This window comes from Schistocerca cancellata, chromosome 8 (genome assembly GCF_023864275.1).
Source record: "Schistocerca cancellata isolate TAMUIC-IGC-003103 chromosome 8, iqSchCanc2.1, whole genome shotgun sequence".
NCBI lineage: Eukaryota > Metazoa > Arthropoda > Insecta > Orthoptera > Acrididae > Schistocerca > Schistocerca cancellata.
In genome coordinates this window covers 364,666,453-364,692,136 of record NC_064633.1, presented here as the reverse complement: position 1 = coordinate 364,692,136, position 25,684 = coordinate 364,666,453, and the positions used below count along the sequence as shown (strand labels likewise).

Below are 25,684 nucleotides of genomic sequence, written 5' to 3'. Positions count from 1 at the left end.
ACGTGGACACCTATATTCTTTTTATTTCCTTTGATAGTAAACTAAAAATGATTTTTGGCTAATAACGGGCGCTTTTTTATACATAGCTTTTGTGTTTATTTCTATATGAAAATTTTATCTATTTATTGTTTTGTAACTATGTACTAGACTGTTGTACACAGAAAGTTCCTGACATGCCTTCAGAATACATATAATTTCAAAGATATAAATACGTGGTAGGGTCATGATTTTCAGTTCCCTGAAAAAATTCTTACATGTTTCTCTGTATGTCACCTCTTTGATTATTTTATTGCTGTCTTTTGCAGCAGAAACGAGTGTTTAGCCAGACTAGTATTTTCTCAAAGTATGAATCCATGTCGTAATGCACTATGCATGAGAGAAACGTAGGAAGGTAACACTGTGTCATTAATAAGAGAATTTTTAATCATTCTAAGAACAAAACAATAGTGACTTAATTTTTTGTTCAACAATTCTGTAAAGGAGTGTTATACCTCAAGCAATTCAATCCGTACACGTTGTTTGAAAAGCGTAAGGAAATAAATGTTTATTCTTTTGAAAATTTGCAGTGCAGCACTTTTCTGTAATTCGAATTGACTTCACATCTTGCTTAGTAAGAGAGACAACGTAAATAATTTTAAAAGGACCGGCTTTATTTTCATGACATATATGAAGAATAACTGGAAACGTGGGTAGTTTCGCAGCTAACGGGCAGATGCATATTGGAGGCGATGGACTATGACCTCGATGGAGAAGACAAGAACAGCAATTGTAGAACCAATGGCGAGAGTGAGAAAGGCGCCTGTGAGGTGGTGCAACCGCAGCACAGTGGCGCCGTTGGGCGCCGCACTGTGTGTTGGACGCCTTCTCAGGGACACAGCGTTTTGCCATCTGGAGCGGAGGCCTGACTGCGCAACGCGGCCCAGCAGCGTGTTCCAGCGCTCCAGGAACGGACAACCCGGCGTCATCTGCAACACACACAGAAGTTACCTGGGGATCTGTACAGCTTTCTTATTCGTTACAGAACTCTCCTGCATTTCTAGCAATGATTATCTGCGACTCTACTGATCTGAGGGTTTAAAAATGTCGAGCCCGACGGGGTATACTGTGACTTTTAGCGGTCGCTACTTAACTTGAATTTTTTTTTTGTTGGCATTCTGTTCATGGAATATTATGCAGATCCCTAGATGCGGTGGTGGTTTCGGTGCTGTTCTTCAGTCGAGATGAATGAGAAATTTTACATAACTGAAGTGAAACAGTGTCCTCAATCTTTCCTCTGTCACTTCCTCACACAGCCCTTACCGAACTGCAGATTCACTGGCGTCAGGATTTCGAGGTCAATTCCCAGGAAAACTTAATCGTGGCAGGAGTACACGTGCCTTCCATCCATACCAGACCCCCACGAGGACGCTCTCTAGTTTTTCTGCACAATGGAATCACAAAAGTAGTTTACTGTTTGTCTGGGAACGAGAAAGACCCATGATGGCTTGCTGAATACACATTCGGTGTCACATGGCAGAACTACTGCAGTGCTCTGAGGAATACGACCATGCTATACTGCTGGTGAGCATATATCTTGTACTAGATCTTGAGAGCTGAATACACTAACCAAAAAAAGATGATACCATTTTCTGCGGTAGAAAGAGGGGAAAATATGAAATTTCGAGGATGTAAAGATCTCCTCTCCAGGGATCGGAGCCTTCTGATCTCTATGGGATACAACACAACTTAAAATGCAGTTATAGAGCTATGAATTTTGCATTCCATTTATTTTTATTTTTTATTTAATTTGATGTCCATCAGTCCCTCTCTTACATTGGACCAGGGTTTCACATATACTGTGCCTTTTTTTACACCATACTTACCCAAGAAACAATGATTTTAATACGTCAAATAGTGTTAAAATGATCCGAGTGTCAAATGGCAGTGTGAGTAAATAATATTGACTATCGACTAACACAGTTAACGGTGGCAGTACTTGTACTACTGCAGCTGCTGCCACTGATAGTTATAATAATAATAATAGTAATAATAATGACAATAATAACTATAATGATAGTGGCAAACACAAAAACAATTTGTAGACGTACAAAATATATGTTTTCTGATATAGCGTGTTCTGGGGAAAGGAAATATAAGGAGGCTGCATTGGCAAAGAATACTGGGAAATGAGGAAGATCTGGTTGGAAAGACAGATGTACAATGGTAACGAGTGCATACAGGGACAATGGTAATCGTTTTTGTTGCTTTAGTACCTGCGTCATTAACTGTCTTCTGAAGCTGTAGATGTTACTCAGTTCTCTAATATGGTTTGGGAGGTTAGTCCTAAGTCAGGTTCCTGCTACTGGGAAAAACTTCGAGAAAGTGGCTGAACGGTGGAGTGAGACAGAAAGGATTTTACTCTGATAGGAGCGTTAAGGTCGAGGAGAGATAAGAGGTGCAGTGTTCGTTGATAAGACAGTAGAGACGACAGGGGGTATGGAAATCTCTATGCTTGTCTGCACCCAGCCAGAATATCTGTGCATATGATGGCGAAATGTGATCAAAGGGTCGAGCATCAGAGATACAACGAACACAGTCATTCATAATCAGTTCTAGGCGCTGTGAACTTTCCTAAGAATGGCATTGCAGGATAACATCGCTGTAAGCAATAATTGGAAGCATAGGTGTTTGTCAAAGTTCCTCTTTCACATCAAGAGAGAACAGATGACTCCACAATAGCGTGGCAAACTGAAGAGACGAGCACTGTGTTGGCTCACTTCTAGGCTGTTGAAAATCGGCTCTACCGCCTTACTTGAAGGTGGTTTTTGGCTATTTCCCACATTTAACTAGCCGAACGCCGGCCCTGGATTTCGGGTTCCAATCAAGTCAAATAATGTAACTTTAAAAATACATTTTACTCAGCTTTAGTTATGTCAGTCTACATTGAAAACTGAAAGTAAAAACTTCCTAAAGCCAAGCTCGCATAAGTATTTGTTTATTTACAAACAAATCGTTTCGATAGATTTTGCTTTAAAAAGTTGTTTACCACATACAACAGATCGCTTCTTCTGATTTCTCGGCATGAGAAAATTCAGTCACAAATAGGAAGCAAGGAAATAACGAAATAAAGCCATTACCATTATCAGATGTGAAGTTTCATAAGTAAACGATGTGTTATAGAAGTAATTAAACTTGAGTGTTTTTTTTTAATTTATTCGCTCTTTCTTCGCTTCAAGGAATTTTAAAGTGGAATTTTTTGTCGTTTATTACTGTTGGTATTCAACAGCATTTCTACAAGTTTTAGTGAACATTTTCTACTTATATTTTATAGCTTATTCTTTACCTTATGAGTAATCATATGATGATACTATTTCAGACTGCTTACACAAAAACACTAGTTTCAATGTGCATATTAGTAATACAAAAAACTGAACACGCTATTGAAATATGCATACTATTTAGGTATCAAACTTATTTACCTTTAAAGTACCAAGTCGATGATTATGAATTGTTTGAAGTATAACTGGTTTTCTACACTTCCCATCAAAATAGTACTTGGGGCACGACACGTTTTCCAATTAGTCCAAACACATCTAAAACTGCAATTTTAGAATTTTGATACCTGTTGAGTAGATTTCTGTAGACATCTATGAGTCACTCAATCTACAGGGTGTTACAAAAAGGTATGGCCAAACTTTCAGGAAACATTCCCCACATACAAATAAAGAAAAGATATTATGAGGACATGTGTCCGCAAACGCTTAATTTCCATGTTAGAGCTCATTTTAGTTTCGTCAGTATGTACTGCACTTCCTCGATTCACTGCCATGATTTCATACGGGATACTCTACCTGTGGTGCTAGAACATGTGCCTTTACAAGTACGACACAACATGTGGTTCATACACGATGGAGCTCCTGCACATTTCAATCGAAGTGTTCGTACGCTTCTCAACAACAGATTTGGTGACCGATTTGGTAGAGGCGGACCAATTCCATGGCCTCCACGCTCTCCTGACCTCAACCCTCTTGACTTTCATTTATGGGGGCATTTGAAAGCTCTTGTCTACGCAACCCCGGTACCAAATGTAGAGACTCTTCGTGCTCGTATTGTGGACGGCTGTGATACAATACGCCATTCTCCAGGGCTGCATCAGTGCATCAGGGATTCCATGCGACAGAGGGTGGATGCATGTATCCTCGCTAACGGAGGACATTTTGAACATTTCCTGTAACAAAGTGTTTGAAGTCACGCTGGTACGTTCTGTTGCTGTGTGTTTCCATTCCATGATTAATGCGATTTAAAGAGAAGTAATAAAATGAGCTCTAACATGGAAAGTAAGCATTTCCGGACACATGTCCACATAACATATTTTCTTTCTTTGTGTGTGAGGTATGTTTCCTGAAAGTTTGGCCGTACCTTTTTGTAACTTCCTGTATATGTGGTGCACACCAACCACCAACATATGTGCACAGAGAAGTACATAGCTTATACACTAAGCACAAGTATTTAAAAAAAAAAAAACTGTAGCTTAGTTCATATTACGCTTTATTTCATTGCAGTGTAACTTATATTCTTTCTTGAGGTAATTCTCCTGGTGCCAGAATTCTTTTTATCCAGCAGAAGAAAACCTTCAGGCACATGTCTTGAATTTCAGTACATGACACACCTTGTACTGGGTCCTGAGAAGCCCTTGTACCCCTCCTGACTTTGTGCCATATGGGAACTACACAATTATTTATTGATATCCTTGCTTTTAAGCTGATGAGAAGCATTGTTCTCAGTACTGTATTGTTTTGTTACAGAATTGGATTGCTTCAGTTGTGAAGCCACAGCTAATGTGTGTTGATGCAGTTACACTATACTCTCATTGTGATTACACTGCTGCAAAGTGATTATCGACGTGTGTGTGTGCAGTTGCACCCACGTTCGCAGAAAGTACAAACAATCGCAGTGGACGTAAGAAAACGCGAGAGGAAATTCATGTTGCTATCAATCAGTTGAGCATCCTGCAACGAAGTCCATTCGCAAAAGAACAGCTGAACTTCAAGTATCGCCATCAACAATACACCACATTAGAAAAGATTTGACAAGGATTTAGACTGATGTTTGTGGGCCAAAGACCAACGACTTTCAGCCTGCCACACTTAGTTTGTACTTTTCCAAATTAATATCTCGCTCAAGGATGTTATTTTGTAATGAAAATGCAATACATTGGAATTCACGCAGGAGGAATGAGGTTTTTCGGACTAAGGAAAGATCCCTGTTATGTGCGAGACGTTGGAAATTAGTCTGCCTCATATTATGATAAGGGTTGGGATGTCATCACTATAACTGTTCTGGTCATATTTTGTAGTGGGGGGGGGGGGGTACTTGCCTCATCTTTTGTGGCCTGTTAGCAAGAGGCGTTTTTATGGTTGCATTTCCTAGAAAATTGTGAAGTTCCTGAAAATTTTGTGGCTGAGAGAGTGCTTGTGAGGTATCCAGTTTGCCAAGTAATGGTGCGATGCCGTGTGCTGACTCTTTGTAGCCCAGGAAGGTAACGACAGGTTCATCAATGATGCACTTGTCCTCATTGAGTGTAGCTATATGGTTAGTCAGTCCTTGTCGCACTGCCTGTGGATGCTGTTCGTGCAATTGCATGTTTTCAGAAAATACGAGAATGTCATCAAGGCAAGTGTAACAAATTGTTAGGCCCCTTAAAACACAATCTAAGAAACGTTGCTACCTTTGGGCTGTATTGTTAAGCTCAAAAGTCAGAACCAAACACTCAAAAAGTTCTCACAGTGTTGTTGTTGCAAATTTAGGTACATCTTTCTATGGCACTGGAATCTGATTGTAAGCCTTTTTGCAATCTAACACACTGAAAATCTTTGTACCAGCTGGAAAACTTGAGAAATCATTTTTAATGTCGTGGATGGTGCTGTCAGTGGCATACAGGAGCTTATGTGCAGTAATCGTGACAATATGTATCTATGTGAATCGTGGCAAATGAATCTATTTACGAAAGCACAGTTTCTTCTTTGGGGTCATCAGTTATGTGGGGACTCTATCCCCTACATATAAAGCAGTAATGGTGTAATGAACTCCACTTTATTGTGCATAGATGAAAAAGACACAGGCATAAACATTAGCAAACAAAGCAGGACAGGAAGCAACCAAGAAATGAGAACTTACAGACACTCTGCACTTGTCATGTATCGATTTGTCAATTATGTCACTTCCTCATACTAAGGTAGTTTGTACATTAAAAAGTAATAAAGACAGATATACCTGTAAACAGACGTAAGAAAAAACATTGGTGTTATGAGTTTTTTCTTAAAATTTTATCTTAAAAATCACATTATGATCACAGAATGTCTTTAAAAATAAAATAACAGAATGCTTCAAAGAAAAGACGCTCAAAGAGTTTATAAACAGTTCAAAAGGTAAATCAAATTACTAAAAGTTAAATATACCTTCATCCAATACACTATGTATTTGTCCTTAAATAGTGTATGTATATATATATATATATATATATATATATATATATATATATATATATATATATATATATATGTGTGTGTGTGTGTGTGTGTGTGTGTGTGTGTGTGTGTGTGTTTATGAAGCGTGTACAATCCCATATTATCCAGTTTGTTAATAATTAAATAACTATTATTAGTGTACCTTTGTGTGTGATTTTTGTAATGTATCTTATTCATCTTTTTGCTGACCAAATATTCATCACCAGGGATTGAACGTGCTATCTCCGCCATTTTAAGCTCCCCTGCATAGGCAGATGTTAGTACTGTTAACTTTCTCATAGCCTTCATGACAAAGGACCAACTTCAAAATTTGAAGAGCAACTAGAAACTTGTGCCTGTGGAAGAGCCTGGACCTGAAATATATGAAAGATAAATGTATTTCACGAAATCGCACTATAACGTTTTTTTCTGGAAAACTTGATAGATGTCACGTATAATTTTAGAACCTGAACAGATTTTAAGCGTTCAGTGATGTTGTAAACCTGTATTGCAGAATTACATGTACATAGGTCTTGTGACTCTACAAACTTCCCTTTTTCTCCTCATGTCCTATTTGTTCCCATAGTTAATGGAGCTCCTGTTTCCCCTTGTGTATGTTCACTTTGCAGTGAAAGCCTAGATATTAGTTTAAATATTTTTACGTTAACATAGAGATGTTATTGCAATCATATGGAAAGTGTCTTGTCATTACAGCACCTATGTTTGCACACTTTTCTGAATGTATACAACAACGATTTTATAGAACTGTATTCCCATGCAATTAGTATATACTATGACATATTAGACTTTATGTATCCTCTTTTCTTGCTGATATCGATACCTCAATTCTTTGCTTGATTTTAAGCCATTTCGTTGGTGTTGAAATGTGCTGTATTCTGGTTTTTTTTTGCTCTTTAAGGTAATATATTTCTTATTTTGTTTCTCGATGTAATGTGTATACTTGTTCACCATTGTATTTCATTGCCTGGACATACCCTCTTGTTTTGTGTGAAGTATTTTACTTTATTTGCACCACTCTGCACAGATATTTGAATATTTTCATTGGGAGCATTTTATTTGATCAGAGACTGTAGACTCATATACCCTGGCTTGTGATTAGCCTGTACTGCACTTAAGGTTATACACACTGTGGATGTTCTCGTGGAGGCATGTTTGCAGTGAGTAGTTAGGTTCTTGCTACAGTGTGGATAGACTATTTTTTAGCACATTCTTAGATTGCTACCTCCTCATTACTACCTATACCAAATTTTTTTGATGTCAGTGCCAGTGGTACTGCAAGGTTGTCCTGCACTGGTCTGTTATACCAATATTTCTGATGTCTGTGCCAGTGGGACTGCAAGATTGTCTACTGTGCTTTTCTAATAATATTTATACTGTCATTGTCTGTGGGACTGCAACATTTTCCCTCAATGTGTCATATACTTTGCCTATGCACTTATGATTGGCAGCTAATTGCAAGTTTTACTGCACTGAGAACGGTTTTTGTGCTATTTAGTACACATGAGTGTTGCAACCTATGATGGTGATAAACGTGTTCTTTGTGTTTAGGACACTACTATGTGCAGTACATATATGTATTCTACCACTTCTATTTTTCTCTCTACACTAAACGTCTACACACGTAATGCAGTGTGCACTACTGTGAGTGTATCCTAAAATTTTGCAAATACGATATGTGTAGTGATATGTTCATATCCAGCAATGATTTGTATTTATTTTCAGTTGTGAAGCTGTTTATGTCCAGCAATAATTTGCACATATATTATTATTACCTGTGTATTCGTATTGTATCTTTAAACTTTTGTACTCACCTTTCTACATATTTCTCTCAGAATTGTTTCTGTAAAGTATAATTTCCCAGTTTCAGCGATGTCACTGACCTCACCTCGCCTATGAAATTATGGTCCACTGGACCGTTGGGTAATGATAGGTGTCATGTATGATTTTGGTATCTAAATCGATTGTAAGCGAGCAGTGATATTGTAAAGCTCAATCGCAGAAGTTAGGTTATTAACTTCGGTGTGTGTGCAGTCACAGCAGGCAGATAATATTAAGCTGTGTTACAGTGAGTAAGCAATGGCAATGTCATGTTTCATATGTGAAACCTCAATTTATCAATATATTTAACAAACATGATTACATCAAGATTGTAACAGAAACTGATTTGTGAAGGAGGAAGTTTAATGGAACTAAGTGTATATCAGAAGTGGAATGTCAGAGGTAAATATTATATTGATGTTACTTTTTTTTACTATTGCTGCTGCAGTGGACTAACTTGGTTATTGTATTGAAAGGTGCTATTTTGAAGGACAGGAAAGTGTATTGTTTGGACGTTAAGACGTTTATTAAATTTAAAATCAGCCTTGAGCAGTTTTTCACAGTATACAAAAAAACTTTGTGTTAACACTGACGTCCACATTTCGTTTTTCACTTACGTTTCTCTTACAATTTTTAATCAGTCATGTTTTTTTCCACAAGTATACTCCGATTTGCAACTAACAGAGAACTCATGGCAAGACAGAGCAGTACTGCAACACGTTATCCAGATTTGTGTAGAATAGAGGTAACGACTAACTAAATTGATGGTTTTTTTATTCAATCAGGGCCAACTGATGACATTCAGAGACAGTTAGATTTTCTGTGTTGCGTATCACTTTTAGTTCTGGGATCTGTGATCAGTTTTGCAAAACTAATTACCATAGGTTTTATGTCAAAATTCATTATTCAGGCAGTTTATACTGTTCCAAATTCTTGCAGTTAGATTGTTAACTTTAAGAGTATGAAAGACTTCCCTTTACATTACAGCAATTAATTATTATTACATTGCAGCTTTGCTTTCAAATTAGGACAGTTCAAGTCAAATTATGACAGTAAAATTTTCTATTATGATTCATTATTACCTCTGCACAGCTCTTATTATTCAAAACTGAGTAAATCAGTCATATTTTTATTTATTTAGATACTTCTGAACTTTACAACAATGTCTGCAATGGGTAACACTAAATTCTTATCCTGTTTCTTAGCTGAATATCTCATTCATTATACAGGGATGCTACGTTTTCCAAAAAAGCAAATAGGATATTACAGTACACAAAACAGAAACCAAACATCATCATTCTGGTCTAAATTTCACCTGATAATGTGTGCAGTGACTGCTGTTGAGAAATGAATAGTCAGTTTAATCCCTAGCTTTTTACTTTATGGAATACCTTCTTTAATGTATAATAAAAAAAGAAACATTGTATTCCAGGTAGATACCAAATGAAGTTGAGCTGTTGTAAATAGACTGTTGTAATAGACTGGCCGTTGTGGCCGAGCGGTTCTAGGCGCTTCAGTCGAGAACCGCGTGACCGCTACGGTCGCAGGTTCGAATCCTGCCTCGGGCATGGACGTGTGTGATGTCCTTAGGTTAGCTAGGTTTAAGTAGTTCTAAGTTCTAGGGGACTAATGACCTCAGATGTTAAGTCCCATAGTGCTCAGAGCCATTTTTTGTCCTTATATTCAGGAGGATGGAGCCTCCAGTCCAAGTCCACCATCCTGATTAACGTTTGCTATAGTTTCTTTAAATTATTTCAGGCAAATCCTGGATTGGATCTTATCTTAACCCTTCCGTGGTTGCTGGGACACATATGTCCCACTAATTTTGTGCCTTATTTAAAACACGGGGAAGCGAATTGCATATTTCTGCTCAGTCCTGCCATCTGTTGTCAGCTCTTCTGAACTCGGAAAAAAATCGAGGCACTGAAATTCTCGGTCTATAGAAGGCTGTGACTGTTGCAGTGCGTTGTCGAGTGAGTTTCCGCACCAAAACTTCAATTTCTTGTGTCTCGAGACAGTTTTCGGCACATTCTGACTACTAAAAATGTCCGAAGTAAGAATTTTTGCTATTTTCAATTTCTGAGATATTTAAAAATGACAACTACACTTTCTAAAACGTATTTTACTTCTAAAATATTTTTTTAGCGTAGTTACAATTAGTGAGACACATGTGTCCCAGTAACCATTGTATGACCCTATAGTTCCTTTATGTTAGGATGTTGTAGGACTTATATTTCAGAGAAAAATCTTTTTTATGTAACATTTTGTGCTAGTAAAAGTATGGTATGTGGTTTAGAACTAAGACATATTAATGGTTCTTTATGCAGAAGCTGTGAGACAGCGAGGTCCTGGATTTTTTATTTTCACTGCCAGATAATCCAGAAGAATTGGGCATTGAAGCTGACGATGATGACCTAGAGGAAGTTTTTTCATCTCATGATCATTTGTCTACTCCACACCATTAGAAACATGGACACACAATTATATGGAACGGATTGTCAACAACGATGTGCAACTAGATTCGTTGATAGATGAAAACATCAGTTTTGCGAGTGAAAGTGGAGTGAATTTTGAGCAAGATGATGAAACTGGTGAATTTACAGATTCTCACTGGGATGATGATGTAACTCACTTTGAAGAACTAAATTTACCCTTAGTGTTCGACCCAAAACCAACAGTAAATGTTGCTTTGGCAGACAATGAAGTTGTGTATTTTGAAAAATTATTTGACGATTCGATGATGCAACAGATCTGCTTCCAAACAAATTTGTATGCCAAAGATAAGAATAGTGCAGAGTGGAGGGAACTCACAGTTCAGGAACTAAAAGCTTTTCTGGATATGATCATAGTAATGGGTATTCATCAATTACCAGAAGCAGCCAGTTACTGAAACTCAGACCCATACCTAAATGTAAATGCAGTGTTGAATGTTATGACACTTGATCGCTATAAGAAAATACTAGAGAACCTTCACTGCAATGATAATTTGTTTCAGCCAGCAACAAACGATCCTGGTTATGACAATTTGTACAAAATCAGACCACTTATCTCAGCCCTAAACAAAAACTGTTTGAGAGTATATCACCCTTCTACTTCACTTGCAGTTGATGAGTCAATGGTTGCATTCAAAGGAAGAACAAGACTGAAACAGTACATGCCCATGAAACCTGTAAAAAGAGGTTACAAAATCTGATGCCTTGCTGATGCAAACACAGGTTTTATTTCAAATTTTGATGTCTACACAGGTAAATCTGCTGCCAGTAGAGGGGAATTCAAAGATTGCCAAATGTGTGAAAGAGTAGTGCTGGAACTCTGTAAACCATTTTTTAATTCCAATAGAACTGTGGTTTTTGATAATTTCTTTTCAACATTTAGACTAATGATGGAACTGAGAAAACGGGGGCTTTATAGCTATGGTTCCGTCAGAGGAAACAGAAAAGGCCTACCTCCATTTTTGGTGAGTAAATTATCAAGTCTAAACCGTGGAGAGTTTACATTTGTTGTCAAATGTGGTGTTGCTGCTGTTAAGTGGCAAGATAGAAAAGCAGTCTGTCTCCTTTCCACTGCACATAATCCTAAAGATGTTGTATTGATCAAAAGAAAATTGAAAGATGGATCCACAATCAGCATTTCATATCCTGAAGTAGTACATGTTTATAATAGTACTATGGGTGGAGTAAATCGTTTTGACCAGTTACAAGAAAGGTATATGGTTGGCAGGCGATCAGTAAAATGGTGGCACCGATTATTTTATTTTTTTGTTGACTTAGCCATTGCCAGCACTTTGACTGTCAATACGAAACGCAAACCAGCTGTCATTTCGAATGATACTAGCTAGGCAGTTGATAAATGGATTTTCATCAAGAATGAAGAAGGGTCCATCACCTGCTTTCTGTTATAGCAAAAGAGGTGTCACTGCAGGAAGTAAGACTTATGAATGTCAGGTCTCATGTTCCCAAGGAGCAAAAGACCAGGAGGCAGTGTAGGTTCTGCAGCACAAAAGACACTGAAAAACGAACAAAACATGTTTGTTCATCCTGTAATGTGACACTTTGTATTTCACCTTGCTTTCCAAAATTTCACGCATATACCACAGGTTTGCATATTGGCAAAAATGAGTTACATTTAATTTCCAATACATTAACGTTAAATACTGGTGCAAATAAGCCTTGTTCATAAATTTTACACTAATTTGCAGTAACTTCATTGTGAGGAAAATTGGTTCCAGAAATGATCAGTGGGACGTATGCATCCCACTTTTTTTTTTAGAAAATGGTTCAAGTTAAAAATTATTCAAAGGCATATTTGTAATTCTGACCCAAATAAGACTCTGTAACAGCTGAGGTACCTTAATAAATTCTAAAAATGAATAAAAAGCACGAAAGGGTTAAGGATGTGGGCAGCTACTTGTCCCATCCTTGTCAATCTAGAACTGGAAATACATAAATTTCTGTATTCAGGGTGATCCCAATACTCCACAAACATAATTTTGGATGTGTTTCGGAATATTTTTTGCATATTTCGGTACAATGGACTCGTGGTCTCCAGTGATTTGTTACATAGTAATAATGCAATTATGTTTTATTTGGTTTGTTATCACAGCTACCTTTGTTTTTGTGAAAATACTTTCAGAACAGAGAAAAAGGCTGTCATACGTAATCACCAAACCTACAACACACAACACAGGGCAATGCAGTAATGCAAAGATGAAGCCAAGTACACTTTTATCACAATGTATTCAATCTGTTCTGTCAGTATACAGTACAGAACATAGCAAATGCAGAATAGTTTCCTTACAAGTATCGTTCAGAGTGTCGACCATCATGATAACGAGAGAGTGCACAATGAGGCTCCATCGACTGTCTTACACTCCCAAGAATCCCAGGAGTTGGGCATACTACTTCCTAGGCTGTGACAATTGTAAACACCATGTCCAAGCACCCATTGGCTGGAATTTCTTAAACTATTCTCTTCATAAGCGCTCAGAAGAAGAAGTCTATCTGATAACTCAGCTGGCTAAAGAACAGGACCACTGCGAGCAACACATTGTTGTCCACACTGTATGTCAAAGTGGTTCCTAACATTGCATGCAAAGTGTGATGGTACTCTATCAGGCTGATGGCACAAAATCTGACAAAACGATCTGTGCACGTCTCTGTTCATTCTGTCAGGAAGTGTGTAAGATCCAATCACAGATTCATTGACAACACCATACCATACGTTCAAAGAGAAACTGAGTCGATAGGATCGACTGATCGGCGCATTTGCGTTTTTGTCAGCCCATAAACGGGCATTCCTACACTTCCTAAACATGGGTTCGTCTGTAAGGAACATGAAAACAGGAACATTTTGGTTTTCTGCACGTGTCTGTAGAAACCAAATTTTCAAATTCCATTGGGTGTGGGAAGACTGGTAGCTGCAGTGTTGCACTTTCTGTGAATGATACAAGTAATACTGTTGTTCATGTACGCTTCTCAGAACACTTGTTTGGTTTATGCTCAGGGCTTGTGCAATGCACTAGCTACTGAAGGCACATCACTCACGTGTAACACATGGTCTTCCACATAGGGTGTCCTGCTATATTTTGCATGGGTAGTATCTTTCAAACTCAGGAGCATCTAGTTTCTCGTAGGAGACTATGTGCAGATGTAAAAATAATGTGATATCGTTGTGGTCACTGTGGGAACAGCTCAGTGTAGTACTGTTGTACCATTCTTCCAATGCATTTAGTGAAACCACACACAAAGTTCTTTTCGGGCAGCTCTTCATCAGTAAACCTAAGTGTTAACATATAACTAACACTGTTAGAAAAACAAATCTGAAAAATAAATAATCAGCACTGAATACAATCTTGAAGACAAAGGTGAAGCGAGCATTACTGTTCTCAACAGTAAGTACTGGGTGTGAATGGAGCAAATTTATCTTCAAATGGGACACGCAGCATATACTGTTAACATCTTCTCGGAAGAGCTGTGTTCATGCTGTATATATACTCTAAGACAGTAAAAGACACACCACAAAGGAATTATCTAAGTGGGACGGAAATTGGTAGAGGTGATGTTCGTGTACATACAAACAAATGATTGCAATTTCAGAAAACGTGGATAATTTATTGAAGAGAAAGAGCCGCGCGAATTGAGCAAGCCAATAACGCACTGGTCCACCTCTGGCCGTTATGCAAGCAGTTATTCGGCTTAACATTGATTGATAGAGTTGTTGGACGTTCTTCTGAAGGATACTGTGCCAAATTCGGTCCAGTTAGCCAGGTAAATCGCAAAAATCCCCGGCTGGTTCGAGAGCCCTTCCGATAATGCTCCAAACATTCTCAATTGGGGTGAGATCCGGCGACTTTGCTGGGAAAGGTAGAGTTTGATATGTAGGCAGACAAGAGCAGAAACTCTTTCCGTGTGTAGGCCGGAATTATCTTGGGGAAATGTAAGCCCAGAGTGGTCTGCCATGTAGGTTAACAAAATAGGGCACAGAATATCGTCGAAGTACCGCTGCGCTGTAAGTGTGCCGAGGATGACAACCGAAGGGTCCTGTTACGAAAAGAAATAGCACCCCAGGTCATCACCATAAGGCAGGCAACATTCAGGTTGGTTTCCCACCACTGTATGGAGTGTCTCCAGACACGTCTTCGGCCTGGAATGTCCTTTACTCGAGTAGAATTGTCTTCAGTGACAAGTCCCACTTCAAACTAACTTCAAAGACCATTTCAGCAAGGTAATGCCTGCCTGTGTGCAGCGAGAGTCTGTATTTCTTATCTTTGTTCTTGTCAAACTTGGCAAACCCTACCTTGGCCAGCAAGATCGCCAGATCTGACCCCTTATTAGAACATTCAGAGTACTATGGGCAGGGCCTTTCCAATAGCTCGGGATTTTAACTATCTAACGCGCCAATCGAACCGAATTTGGTACGATATCCCTCAGAAGGGCGTCCAACAACTCTGTCATTCAGTGTGAACAATTGCTTGTCTAAGGGCCAGAGATGGACCAATGCATTATTGATTTGCTCAGTTTGTGGAGCTCTTTCTCTTGAGTAAATCATCCAATTTTGTCTGAAACTGAAATCATTGTTTCTCTAAACATGTACATCCCATCTACAGAATTCTGTCCCATTTGGGTAATTCCCCCATGATGCATAGTTTTTGTCTGTGTTAGAGTGTAAATAATGTTTTTCGTTCCTAATCTGTAATAGCATGATATGTCCAATATCCTTGTATTAGTGAGTCATTGATAAACACTATTGTTACCATGGAGGTAAAAGTAAGAGGAGTTGTCATGACGCCACAAACTTGAAGCCAACCCAAGTGGAGATCCGCCATGTTAGCTACCCCAAAATATTCGATTCTGGTGGTTTGATTCCATGTAGCTGTGAAGTGTTTTGATAAAAAAGAAAATGCCGGCTTGCGTCGCTTACGGGTGTACTGATCATTCATTTGTAGTCTAAAGTTTAAACAAATCACATTTCATTTGTAAGTGGACTTATTTAAGCGCTATTTTCTTACGTATACTTGAAATTCTGATGCACTGTAAAGTTTTACAGTATGGTTTTATTTCTGTGATTTGATTTTAGATTTCCTATCAATCCAACGTGAAGAGCTCTCTGCAGGTGAGAAATACACTTGGTTTTCAGTGTTTGGTTATTCCCAAGCAACTGTAAAGTTCTGGCTAGAAATAGCGTGGAAATGGGGACTAATGTTTTAAAATGCGATAATTTAATATAAAAGTAATGTAACTACATGTAGTTAATTAAATCATCAGTAAAATTTGTAGAACACCTGTTACAGTAATTAAACTGTAAGCTCTCAAAGAGTTAAATATTTGTTAAAGCAACGTTCCCTATCTAAGTCCAGGCTATTTAGATCATTACATTAATCACTGTGTGGTCGTGTTAGCCCGTAAATTGCTGTTATTTGCCACACTGAATGTAACTTGGTAGGTACAGTTTAAGAACAAAGCAGATGTGTAAACTAAAATGGGCCTGGCAATCTTAAATATCGTTCTTCTCCTTCGTAATTTAACGAATCTTTCACTTTGTTGACGTGACAGCTGGCTTGTTTATATCATCCCTGCATACATCTATGGGACACCACAGGAAATAAGTTAAGTTTGTTGCATTTAAAATTTGCATTTGACTTGAAAATGCAACGAATACAAATCGGCGCCTCTAAACTATCAATCATTGCTTTTGGAGTTCTAGGTTTATCAATTATAGACACAAACACAATGAAAGTGAATAGAAATGGATTACGAAAGCATGCTCTTCATAGCACATACACTCCTGGAAACTGAAATAAGAACACCGTGAATTCATTGTCCCAGGAAGGGGAAACTTTATTGACACATTCCTAGGGTCAGATACATCACATGATCACACTGGCAGAACCACAGGCACATAGACACAGGCAACAGAGCATGCACAATGTCGGCACTAGTACAGTGTATATCCACCTTTCGCAGCAATGCAGGCTGCTATTCTCCCATGGAGACGATCGTAGAGATGCTGGATGTAGTCCTGTGGAACGGCTTGCCATGCCATTTCCACCTGGCGCCTCAGTTGGACCAGCGTTCGTGCTGGACGTGCAGACCGCGTGAGACGACGCTTCATCCAGTCCCAAACATGCTCAATGGGGGACAGATCCGGAGATCTTGCTGGCCAGGGTAGTTGACTTATACCTTCTAGAGCACGTTGGGTGGCACGGGATACATGCGGACGTGCATTGTCCTGTTGGAACAGCAAGTTCCCTTGCCGGTCTAGGAATGGTAGAACGATGGGTTCGATGACGGTTTGGATGTACCATGCACTATTCAGTGTCCCCTCGACGATCACCAGTGGTGTACGGCCAGTGTAGGAGATCGCTCCCCACACCATGATGCCGGGTGTTGGCCCTGTGTGCCTCGGTCGTACGCAGTCCTGATTGTGGCGCTCACCTGCACGGCGCCAAACACGCATACGACCATCATTGGCACCAAGGCAGAAGCGACTCTCATCGCTGAAGACGACACGTCTCCATTCGTCCCTCCATTCACGCCTGTTGCGACACCACTGGAAGCGGGCTGCACGATGTTGGGGCGTGAGCGGAAGACGGCCTAACGGTGTGCGGGACCGTAGCCCAGCTTCATGGAGATGGTTGCGAATGGTCCTTGCCGATACCCCAGGAGCAACAGTGTCCCTAATTTGCTGGGAAGTGGCGGTGCGGTCCCCTACGGCACTGTGTAGGATCCTACGGTCTTGGCGTGCATCCGTGTGTCGCTGCGGTCCGGTCCCAGGTCGACGGGCACGTGCACCTTCCGCCGACCACTGGCGACAACATCGATGTACTGTGGAGACCTCACGCCCCACGTGTTGAGCAATTCGGCGGTACGTCCACCCGGCCTCCCGCATGCCCACTATACGCCCTCGCTCAAAGTCCGTCAACTGCACATACGGTTCACGTCCACACTGTCGCGGCATGCTACCAGTGTTAAAGACTGCGATGGAGCTCCGTATGCCACGGCAAACTGGCTGACACTGACGGCGGTGGTGCACAAATGCTGCGCAGCTAGCGCCATTCGACGGCCAACACCACGGTTCCTGGTGTGTCCGCTGTGCCGTGCGTGTGATCATTGCTTGTACAGCCCTCTCGCAGTGTCCGGAGCAAGTATGGTGGGTCTGACACACTGGTGTCAATGTGTTCTTTTTTTCATTTCCAGGAGTGTACTTCTCTTCTCGGTTATTCGAAGTGCATAAAGAAAAAGGAAGTACAGTACTGAGGCCAGAAGCGTCATATTTTCGTGTCGGATTTCTGTATCGAATATGCATTTAAAACGTTTGAAATTGCGTTCCTTATGCTATGTTGTTCACTAGAACAGAGTAATGTTTACTATACAAAATAAATATCGCGTGCACAAGACAGAAATAACGAACAAGAAACAATTGTAAACACTCGTCTGCTAATGTTATGGGGGATCCAAGATGGCGGCTGGCCCCTCCCACTTGCTTCAAAACAATGTACAGGTCTGTAGCGCCATCTCCCCTTATTCTACCTCCACGATTGTTACTGCTGCTGCTGTTGCTGCTACCGGTGCAGTTACTCACTCTGTGTACGACAGGCACAGCACTGAGAACACACTCGCGCATTATGTGCACGAGCGGCCGACCGTCAGATTGTGTGTACTCGGGCAGCGCTGCCAAGTAATGCCCGATGGCCGCGGTGCTCATGGCCGCCACCTTGTCTTGAATGACGCGCTCCATAACGGGCCCGTAGTGCTCCAGCTCCACCAGGCGGTCAGCGAGCCCGAACAGAGGGTCGTCCGGGTCGAGGTGGCGGTAAGCGTCTGCAGTGCCCGGGAAAGATAAGACTCGCAGGCCGGACAGTCGCAGCTGGCGCAGCGTGTCTATGTCCGGCAGCTGGGCGGGCAGTGCCAGGTAGCCAGTCAGCGAGCCCTGGAAAGCGCTGCACACCAGCAGGCAGAGCGCCGACAGCGCCAGCTGCAGCACTCGCTGCGCCAGGCCGGCTGCGCCGCGGCGGGCAGGCAGGACGCCACACAGCAGGCCGCACACCGCGTCCAGCGCACACCCCGCCACCAGCAGCGCCCAGCCCTGACCGCCAACGTCAAACTTTTACGGCTGACACAGTCATAGCCTTTACGTGCTCCCTAGACAGCCAATAATATTGCACAGCCATATGCTGAAATACTGTTGTTTCGCTAGACTTATCAATAAAATTGTGCAATGATGTGATTCAGAATGCTGAACGATAAACACGCTAAGTTGCATCGAAGATCATTCATGAAAAGTTGATGAGAGAATTCAAGTTGAACAATTAAAAAAAAATCCTAACTTTTTACATGTTGTTGGTCTGACATATAATACATTACCAGAAATAATTATCTTAGAATGTAGACACACCCCCGCCCCTCTTTTCACTCATTACAAAGTTCTTATACACCTATAGTAGAGGTGATTTTTCGTTTCTTTTTCTTTATTTTCTGTAAAATTTATTTTCTCCTTCATGATACATCACAAAATAGACCAATTCATTTCTATAAAAATCGCAGTTTTAGAGTCTCATCCCTCCCCACTGGAATAATTTACGTTCATCTACATGATGAAAATGCAAAATACTATAATGAGAGATCTGTAGTGGCACAACCGTTTGGGATAGGAAAAGTCAGTTTCGGTGCAATATTTCGGAGCGCACAAGTTACAGCCAGGCGTGGGCCTGTTGACAGTAAATCACGCTGACCAGTGGTTGCGAAGTAGAATGGAGGCCACAGGGCCAGCGAACCACTAAAAAGAGTAAATGCAATGATTTGCATGGCGCAAGTTACAGGCAGAAGGGGCACCCTGACCAACCTGTTATGAGTACGTGACACGGAGTGGTGCGTTTAGCAAAACAGAGGTGCACAACCACATATAAATAGGTGACAGTTCACTGACAAAGCATTCAAGTGTGGCAGCTCTCCTAGACAGCAGGGCATGTCGCACCACCGGCTACACGCAGCAGCAGATGGGATGCCAGTGCTCCAGTCCACGACGGGTCACTGGTTCGATCCTCTGAGACCAGTGCAGGGTCCGCAGCCAGCCAGCGGTGGTCCACGCCACAGGCAGACGTGTTGGCTCCCAACACACGCTGGAGGCACCCCGAGGTGAGGGCCACAGATTTGGACGTCGGATCGCAGCTGCTTGCTGTCACCTGCGATCTGAACCACGACGGTGAAGAAGCGTGCAGCCTGCGGCTCCTGGTGAGCAGCGCTGTGGTGGCAGGAGTGAAGACCACTGAGTCGACTGTCGACCCATCCTGACATTGCGGCCATACGAGGCCGACACACAGCAGTGCGGGCACGGGTCATTGAGGCAGCCATTCTGCGCCAAGTCATTTAGCAGTTAGTTAAGTGGTGTCCTCAGCATTGTGGGACCCAGTGATGCAGACTGAGAGGAACGGGGGCACTGTAGTTGTAAACAATAAATCACTTGGAAAGCTCGGACAAGTCTTAATACGTTGCCTTCAACCTCTTCCCGTTACATTTTGTATTGCTGTAACATTCGCTGAAAGATGTTCCCACTACAGATCCAATCCCATCAAGTCAGCGCTTATCGTAAACTATGATACCTTGCTACTGGCAAGGCTTGAAATTTACAAGTGCAGTTTCACCTAAAAGTATTTGAGAAATGGTTACAGAATCATGTCATGCAATAATATATGAAAAAAGAGTATATTCGGGTACACAAACACTTAAATATCCATATACACTGAAGCGCCAAAGAAACTGGTATAGGCATGTGTATTCAAAGAAAGAGATACGTAAACAGGTAGAATACAGGGCTGCGGTCGGTAACGCCTATATAAGACAAGTGTCTGACACCGTTGTTAGATCGGTTACCGCTGCTACAATGGCAGGTTATAAAGATTTAAGTGAAAAAAAATGTGTGTGTAATCTTATGGGACTTAACTGCTAAAGTCATCAGTCCCTAACCTTACACACCACTTAACCTAAATTATCTGAAGGACAAACACACACACCCATGCCCAAGGGAGGACTCAAACCTCCGCCGGGACCAGCCACACAGTCCATGACTGCAGCGCCTTGGCCGCTCGGCTAATTTAAGTGAATCTGAACGTGGTGTTACAGTCGGCGCACGAACGATGGGACACAGCATCTCCGATGTAGAGATTAAGTGCGGATTTCACCATGCGACCATTTCACGAGTGTCCTGTGAATATCAGGAATCTGGTGAAACATCAAATATCTGACATCATTGCGGCTGGAAAAAGATCCTGCAAGAACGGGACCAACAACGACTGAAGAGAATGGTTCAACGTGACAGAATTGCAACCCTTCCGCAAATTGCTGCAGATTTCAAGTGCTGGGCCACCAAAAAGTAACAGTGTGTGAACCAGTCAACAAAACATCATCGATATGGGCTTTCTGAGCCGAAAGCCCACTCGTGTTACCTTGATGACTGCACAACACAAAGTTTTACGCCTCGCCTGGGCCCATCAACATCGACATTGGACTGTTGATGACTGGAAACATATTGCCTGGTAGGACGAGTCTCATTTTCAAATTGTATCGAGTGGGTGGACGTGGATGGAATGAAATCTTAATAGTTAGACCACAATGTGAATATAGTTTTGCTTTGCAACTCAAAAAGTTTGATTGACACGCAGACATTCTTTCCATCCGCCAGAATCGAGCAAATGAATGTACCAGCAACGAAAGCTGGTTCTAAATTCTGTTATATTTAAAATCTGTTAAATGATGATTGTGTAATAAATGACGCTGGACAAATAGTCTGAAGCACTTTGCAGCACCAAGCTAAATAGACAAAGGTTTCCAATGTTCTTTTTCGATTACTTAAAGAAATTGTTAAACATCGCCAACACGGAATTGACATGTATAATTTAGCGTGTTCTTTCATTTGCTTAATTATCGAATATAATTGCCTTACTTCTACAATTATTATCAGTCCTCTGGTAAGTTTCCGTAGAGACTTCGTGAGTGACTGATGTGACAGAGTGACTACTGCACATTCTTCCACGAGTTTTGTCGTCTATAAATGGATGGACTGACATCTTAAAAGGCAAACTAAATTTACATTGTGGTCTCGTAGATTATAGCCAGTGAATAAAGTTATGGAATTACACTGCAGCACAAAAATTCCGCCCGACAGACATTCTTTCCGCGCGCCATTCATGAATGATATTAACGAAAAAAAAAGTACACTTGACTACTCCTGGGAGTCACGTGTATATCTGATCGCTACGGTAGTGATACTCAAAACTAGGGGAGAGCCACCTCCCGCATTTTCTCGTCAATTCGTGTGTGGTACATTCATCAACGATCATTCTTCCGGAATGACGAAAAAAATACTATAATTGCCTAGTCGTAACTGAATGTGAATTTTAGTGAAATAAATGAAGTCACATACGTATGGAAAATTATATAATATTTCAGGATAGATGCAAATTCGTGCAAATGGTCTGCTTAAATATCTACATCTACATCTACATTTATACTCCGCAAGCCACCCAACGGTGTGTGGCGGAGGGCACTTTACGTGCCACTGTCATTATCTCCCTTTCCTATTCCAGTCGCGTATGGTTCGCGGGAAGAACGACTGTCTGAAAGCCTCTGTGCGCGCTCTAATCTCTCTAATTTTACATTCGTGATCTCCTCGGGAGGTATAAGTAGGGGGAAGCAATATATTCGATACCTCATCCAGAAACGCACCCTCTCGAAACCTGGCGAGCAAGCTACACCGCGATGCAGAGCGCCTCTCTTGCAGAGTCTGCCACTTGAGTTTGTTAAACATCTCAGTAACGCTATCACGGTTACCAAATAACCCTGTGACGAAACGCGCCGCTCTTCTTTGGATCTTCTCTATCTCCTCCGTCAACCCGATCTGGTACGGATCCCACACTGATGAGCAATACTCAAGTATAGGTCGAACGAGTGTTTTGTAAGCCACCTCCTTTGTTGACGGACTACATTTTCTAAGGACTCTCCCAATGAATCTCAACCTGGTACCCGCCTTACCAACAATTAATTTTATATGATCATTCCACTTCAAATCGTTCCGCACGCATACTCCCAGATATTTTACAGAAGTAACTGCTACCAGTGTTTGTTCCGCTATCATATAATCATACAATAAAGGATCCTTCTTTCTATGTATTCGCAATACATTACATTTGTCTATGTTAAGGGTCAGTTGCAATTCCCTGCACCAAGTGCCTATCCGCTGCAGATCTTCCTGCATTTCGCTACAATTTTCTAATGCTGCAACTTCTCTGTATACTACAGCATCATCCGCGAAAAGCCGCATGGAACTTCCGACACTATCTACTAGGTCATTTATATATATTGTGAAAAGCAATGGTCCCATAACACTCCCCTGTGGCACGCCAGTGGTTACTTTAACGTCTGTAGATGTCTCTCCATTGAGAGCAACATGCTGTGTTCTGTTTGCTAAAAACTCTTCAATCCAGCCACACAGCTGGTCTGATATTCCGTAGGCTCTTACTTTGTTTATCAGGCGACAGTGCGGAACTGTATCGAACGCCTTCCGGAAGTCAAGGAAAATGGCATCTACCTGGGAGCCTGTATCTAATATTTTCTGGGTCTAATGAACAAATAAAGCGAGTTGGGTTTCACACGATCGCTGTTTCCGGAATCCATGTTGATTCCTACATAGTAGATTCTGAGTTTCCAAAAACGACATGATATTCGAGCAAAAGACATGTTCTAAAATTCTACAACAGATCGACGTCATAGAGATAGGTCTATAGTTTTGCGCATCTGCTCGACGACCCTTCTTGAAGACTGGGACTACCTGTGCTGTTTTCCAATCATTTGGAACCTTCTGTTCCTCTAGAGACTTGCGGTACACGGCTGTTAGAAGGGGGGCAAGTTCTTTCGCGTACTCTGTGTAGAATCGAATTGGTATCCCGTCAGGTCCAGTGGACTTTCCTCTGTTGAGTGATTCCAGTTGCTTTTCTATTCCTTGGACACTTATTTCAATGTCAGCCAATTTTTTCGTTGGTGCGAGGATTTAGAGAAGGAACTGCAGTGCGGTCTTCCTCTGTGAAACAGCTTTGGAAAAAGGTGTTTAGTATTTCAGCTTTACGCTTGTCATCCTCTGTTTCAATGCCATCATCATCCCGGAGTGTCTGGACATGATGTTTCGAGCCACTTACTGATTTAACGTAAGACCAGAACTTCCTAGGATTTTCTGTCAAGTCGGTACCTAGTATTTTACTTTCGAATTCACTGAACGCTTCACGCATAGCCCTCCTTACGCTAACTTTGACATCGTTTAGCTTCTGTTTGTCTGAGAGGTTTTGGCTGCGTTTAAACTTGGAGTGAAGCTCTCTTTGCTTTCGCAGTAGTTTCCTAACTTTGTTGTTGTACCACGGTGGGTTTTTCCCGTCCCTCACAGTTTTGCTCGGCACGTACCTGTCTAAAACGCATTTTACAATTGCCTTGAACTTTTTCCATAAACACTCAACATTGTCAGTGTCGGAACAGGAATTTTCGTTTTGATCTGTTAGGTAGTCTGAAATCTGCCTTCTATTACTCTTGCTAAACAGATAAACCTTCCTCCCTTTTTTTATATTCCTATTAACTTCCATATTCAGGGATGCTGCAACGGCCTTATGATCACTGATTCCCTGTTCTGCACTTACAGAGTCGAAAAGTTCGGGTCTGTTTGTTATCAGTAGGTCCAAGATGTTATCTCCACGAGTCGGTTCTCTGTTTAATTGCTCGAGGTAATTTTCGGATAGTGCACTCAGTATAATGTCACTCGATGCTCTGTCCCTACCACCCGTCCTAAACATCTGAGTGTCCCAGTCTATATCTGGTAAATTGAAATCTCCACCTAAGACCATAACATGCTGAGAAAATTTATGTGAAATGTATTCCAAATTTTCTCTCAGTTGTTCTGCCACTAATGCTGCTGAGTCGGGGGGTCGGTAAAAGGAGCCAATTATTAACCTAGCTCGGTTGTTGAGTGTAACCTCCACCCATAATAATTCACAGGAACTATCCACTTCTACTTCACTACAGGATAAACTACTACTAACAGCGACGAACACTCCACCACCGGTTGCATGCAATCTATCCTTTCTAAACACCGTCTGTGCCTTTGTAAAAATTTCGGCAGAATTTATCTCTGGCTTCAGCCAGCTTTCTGTACCTATAACGATTTCAGCTTCGGTGCTTTCTATCAGCGCTTGAAGTTCCGGTACTTTACCAACGCAGCTTCGACAGTTTACAATTACAATACTGATTGCTGCTTGGTCCCCGCATGTCCTGACTTTGCCCCGCACCCGTTGAGGCTGTTGCCCTTTCTGCACTTGCCCGAGGCCATCTAACCTAAAAAACCGCCCAGCCCACGCCACACAACCCCTGCTACCCGTGTAGCCGCTTGTTGCGTGTAGTGGACTCCTGACCTATCCAGCGGAACCCGAAACCCCACCACCCTATGGCGCAAGTCGAGGAATCTGCAGCCCACATGGTCGCAGAACCGTATCAGCCTCTGATTCAGACCCTCCACTCGGCTCTGTACCAAAGGTCCGCAGTCAGTCCTGTCGACGATGCTGCAGATGGTGAGCTCTGCTTTCATCCCGCTAGCGAGACTGGCAGTCTTCACCAAATCAGATAGCCGCCGGAAGCCAGAGAGGATTTCCTCCGATCCATAGCGACACACATCATTGGTGCCGACATGAGCGACCACCTGCAGATGGGTGCACCCTGTACCCTTCATGGCATCCGGAAGGACCCTTTCCACATCTGGAATGACTCCCCCCGGTATGCACACGGAGTGCACTTTGGTTTTCTTCCCCTCCCTTGCTGCCATATCCCTAAGGG

At 41.5% G+C, this 25,684-nt stretch overlaps 1 protein-coding gene across 1 annotated transcript in view; it reads right to left on the bottom strand.

Annotated features, from left to right (window-relative positions):
- Nucleotides 1–701: 701 nt before the first annotated feature.
- LOC126095583 (uncharacterized) overlaps nucleotides 702–25,684 on the bottom strand; it is a 56,972-nt gene continuing 31,989 nt past the window's right edge. Inside the window, exons 2-3 of the mRNA XM_049910357.1 lie at nucleotides 18,405–18,908; nucleotides 702–965 (exon numbers count right to left, since the gene is read on the bottom strand). Of these exons, the coding sequence (XP_049766314.1) occupies nucleotides 702–965; nucleotides 18,405–18,908 (768 nt within the window). The remainder of the gene's footprint in view (nucleotides 966–18,404; nucleotides 18,909–25,684) is intronic.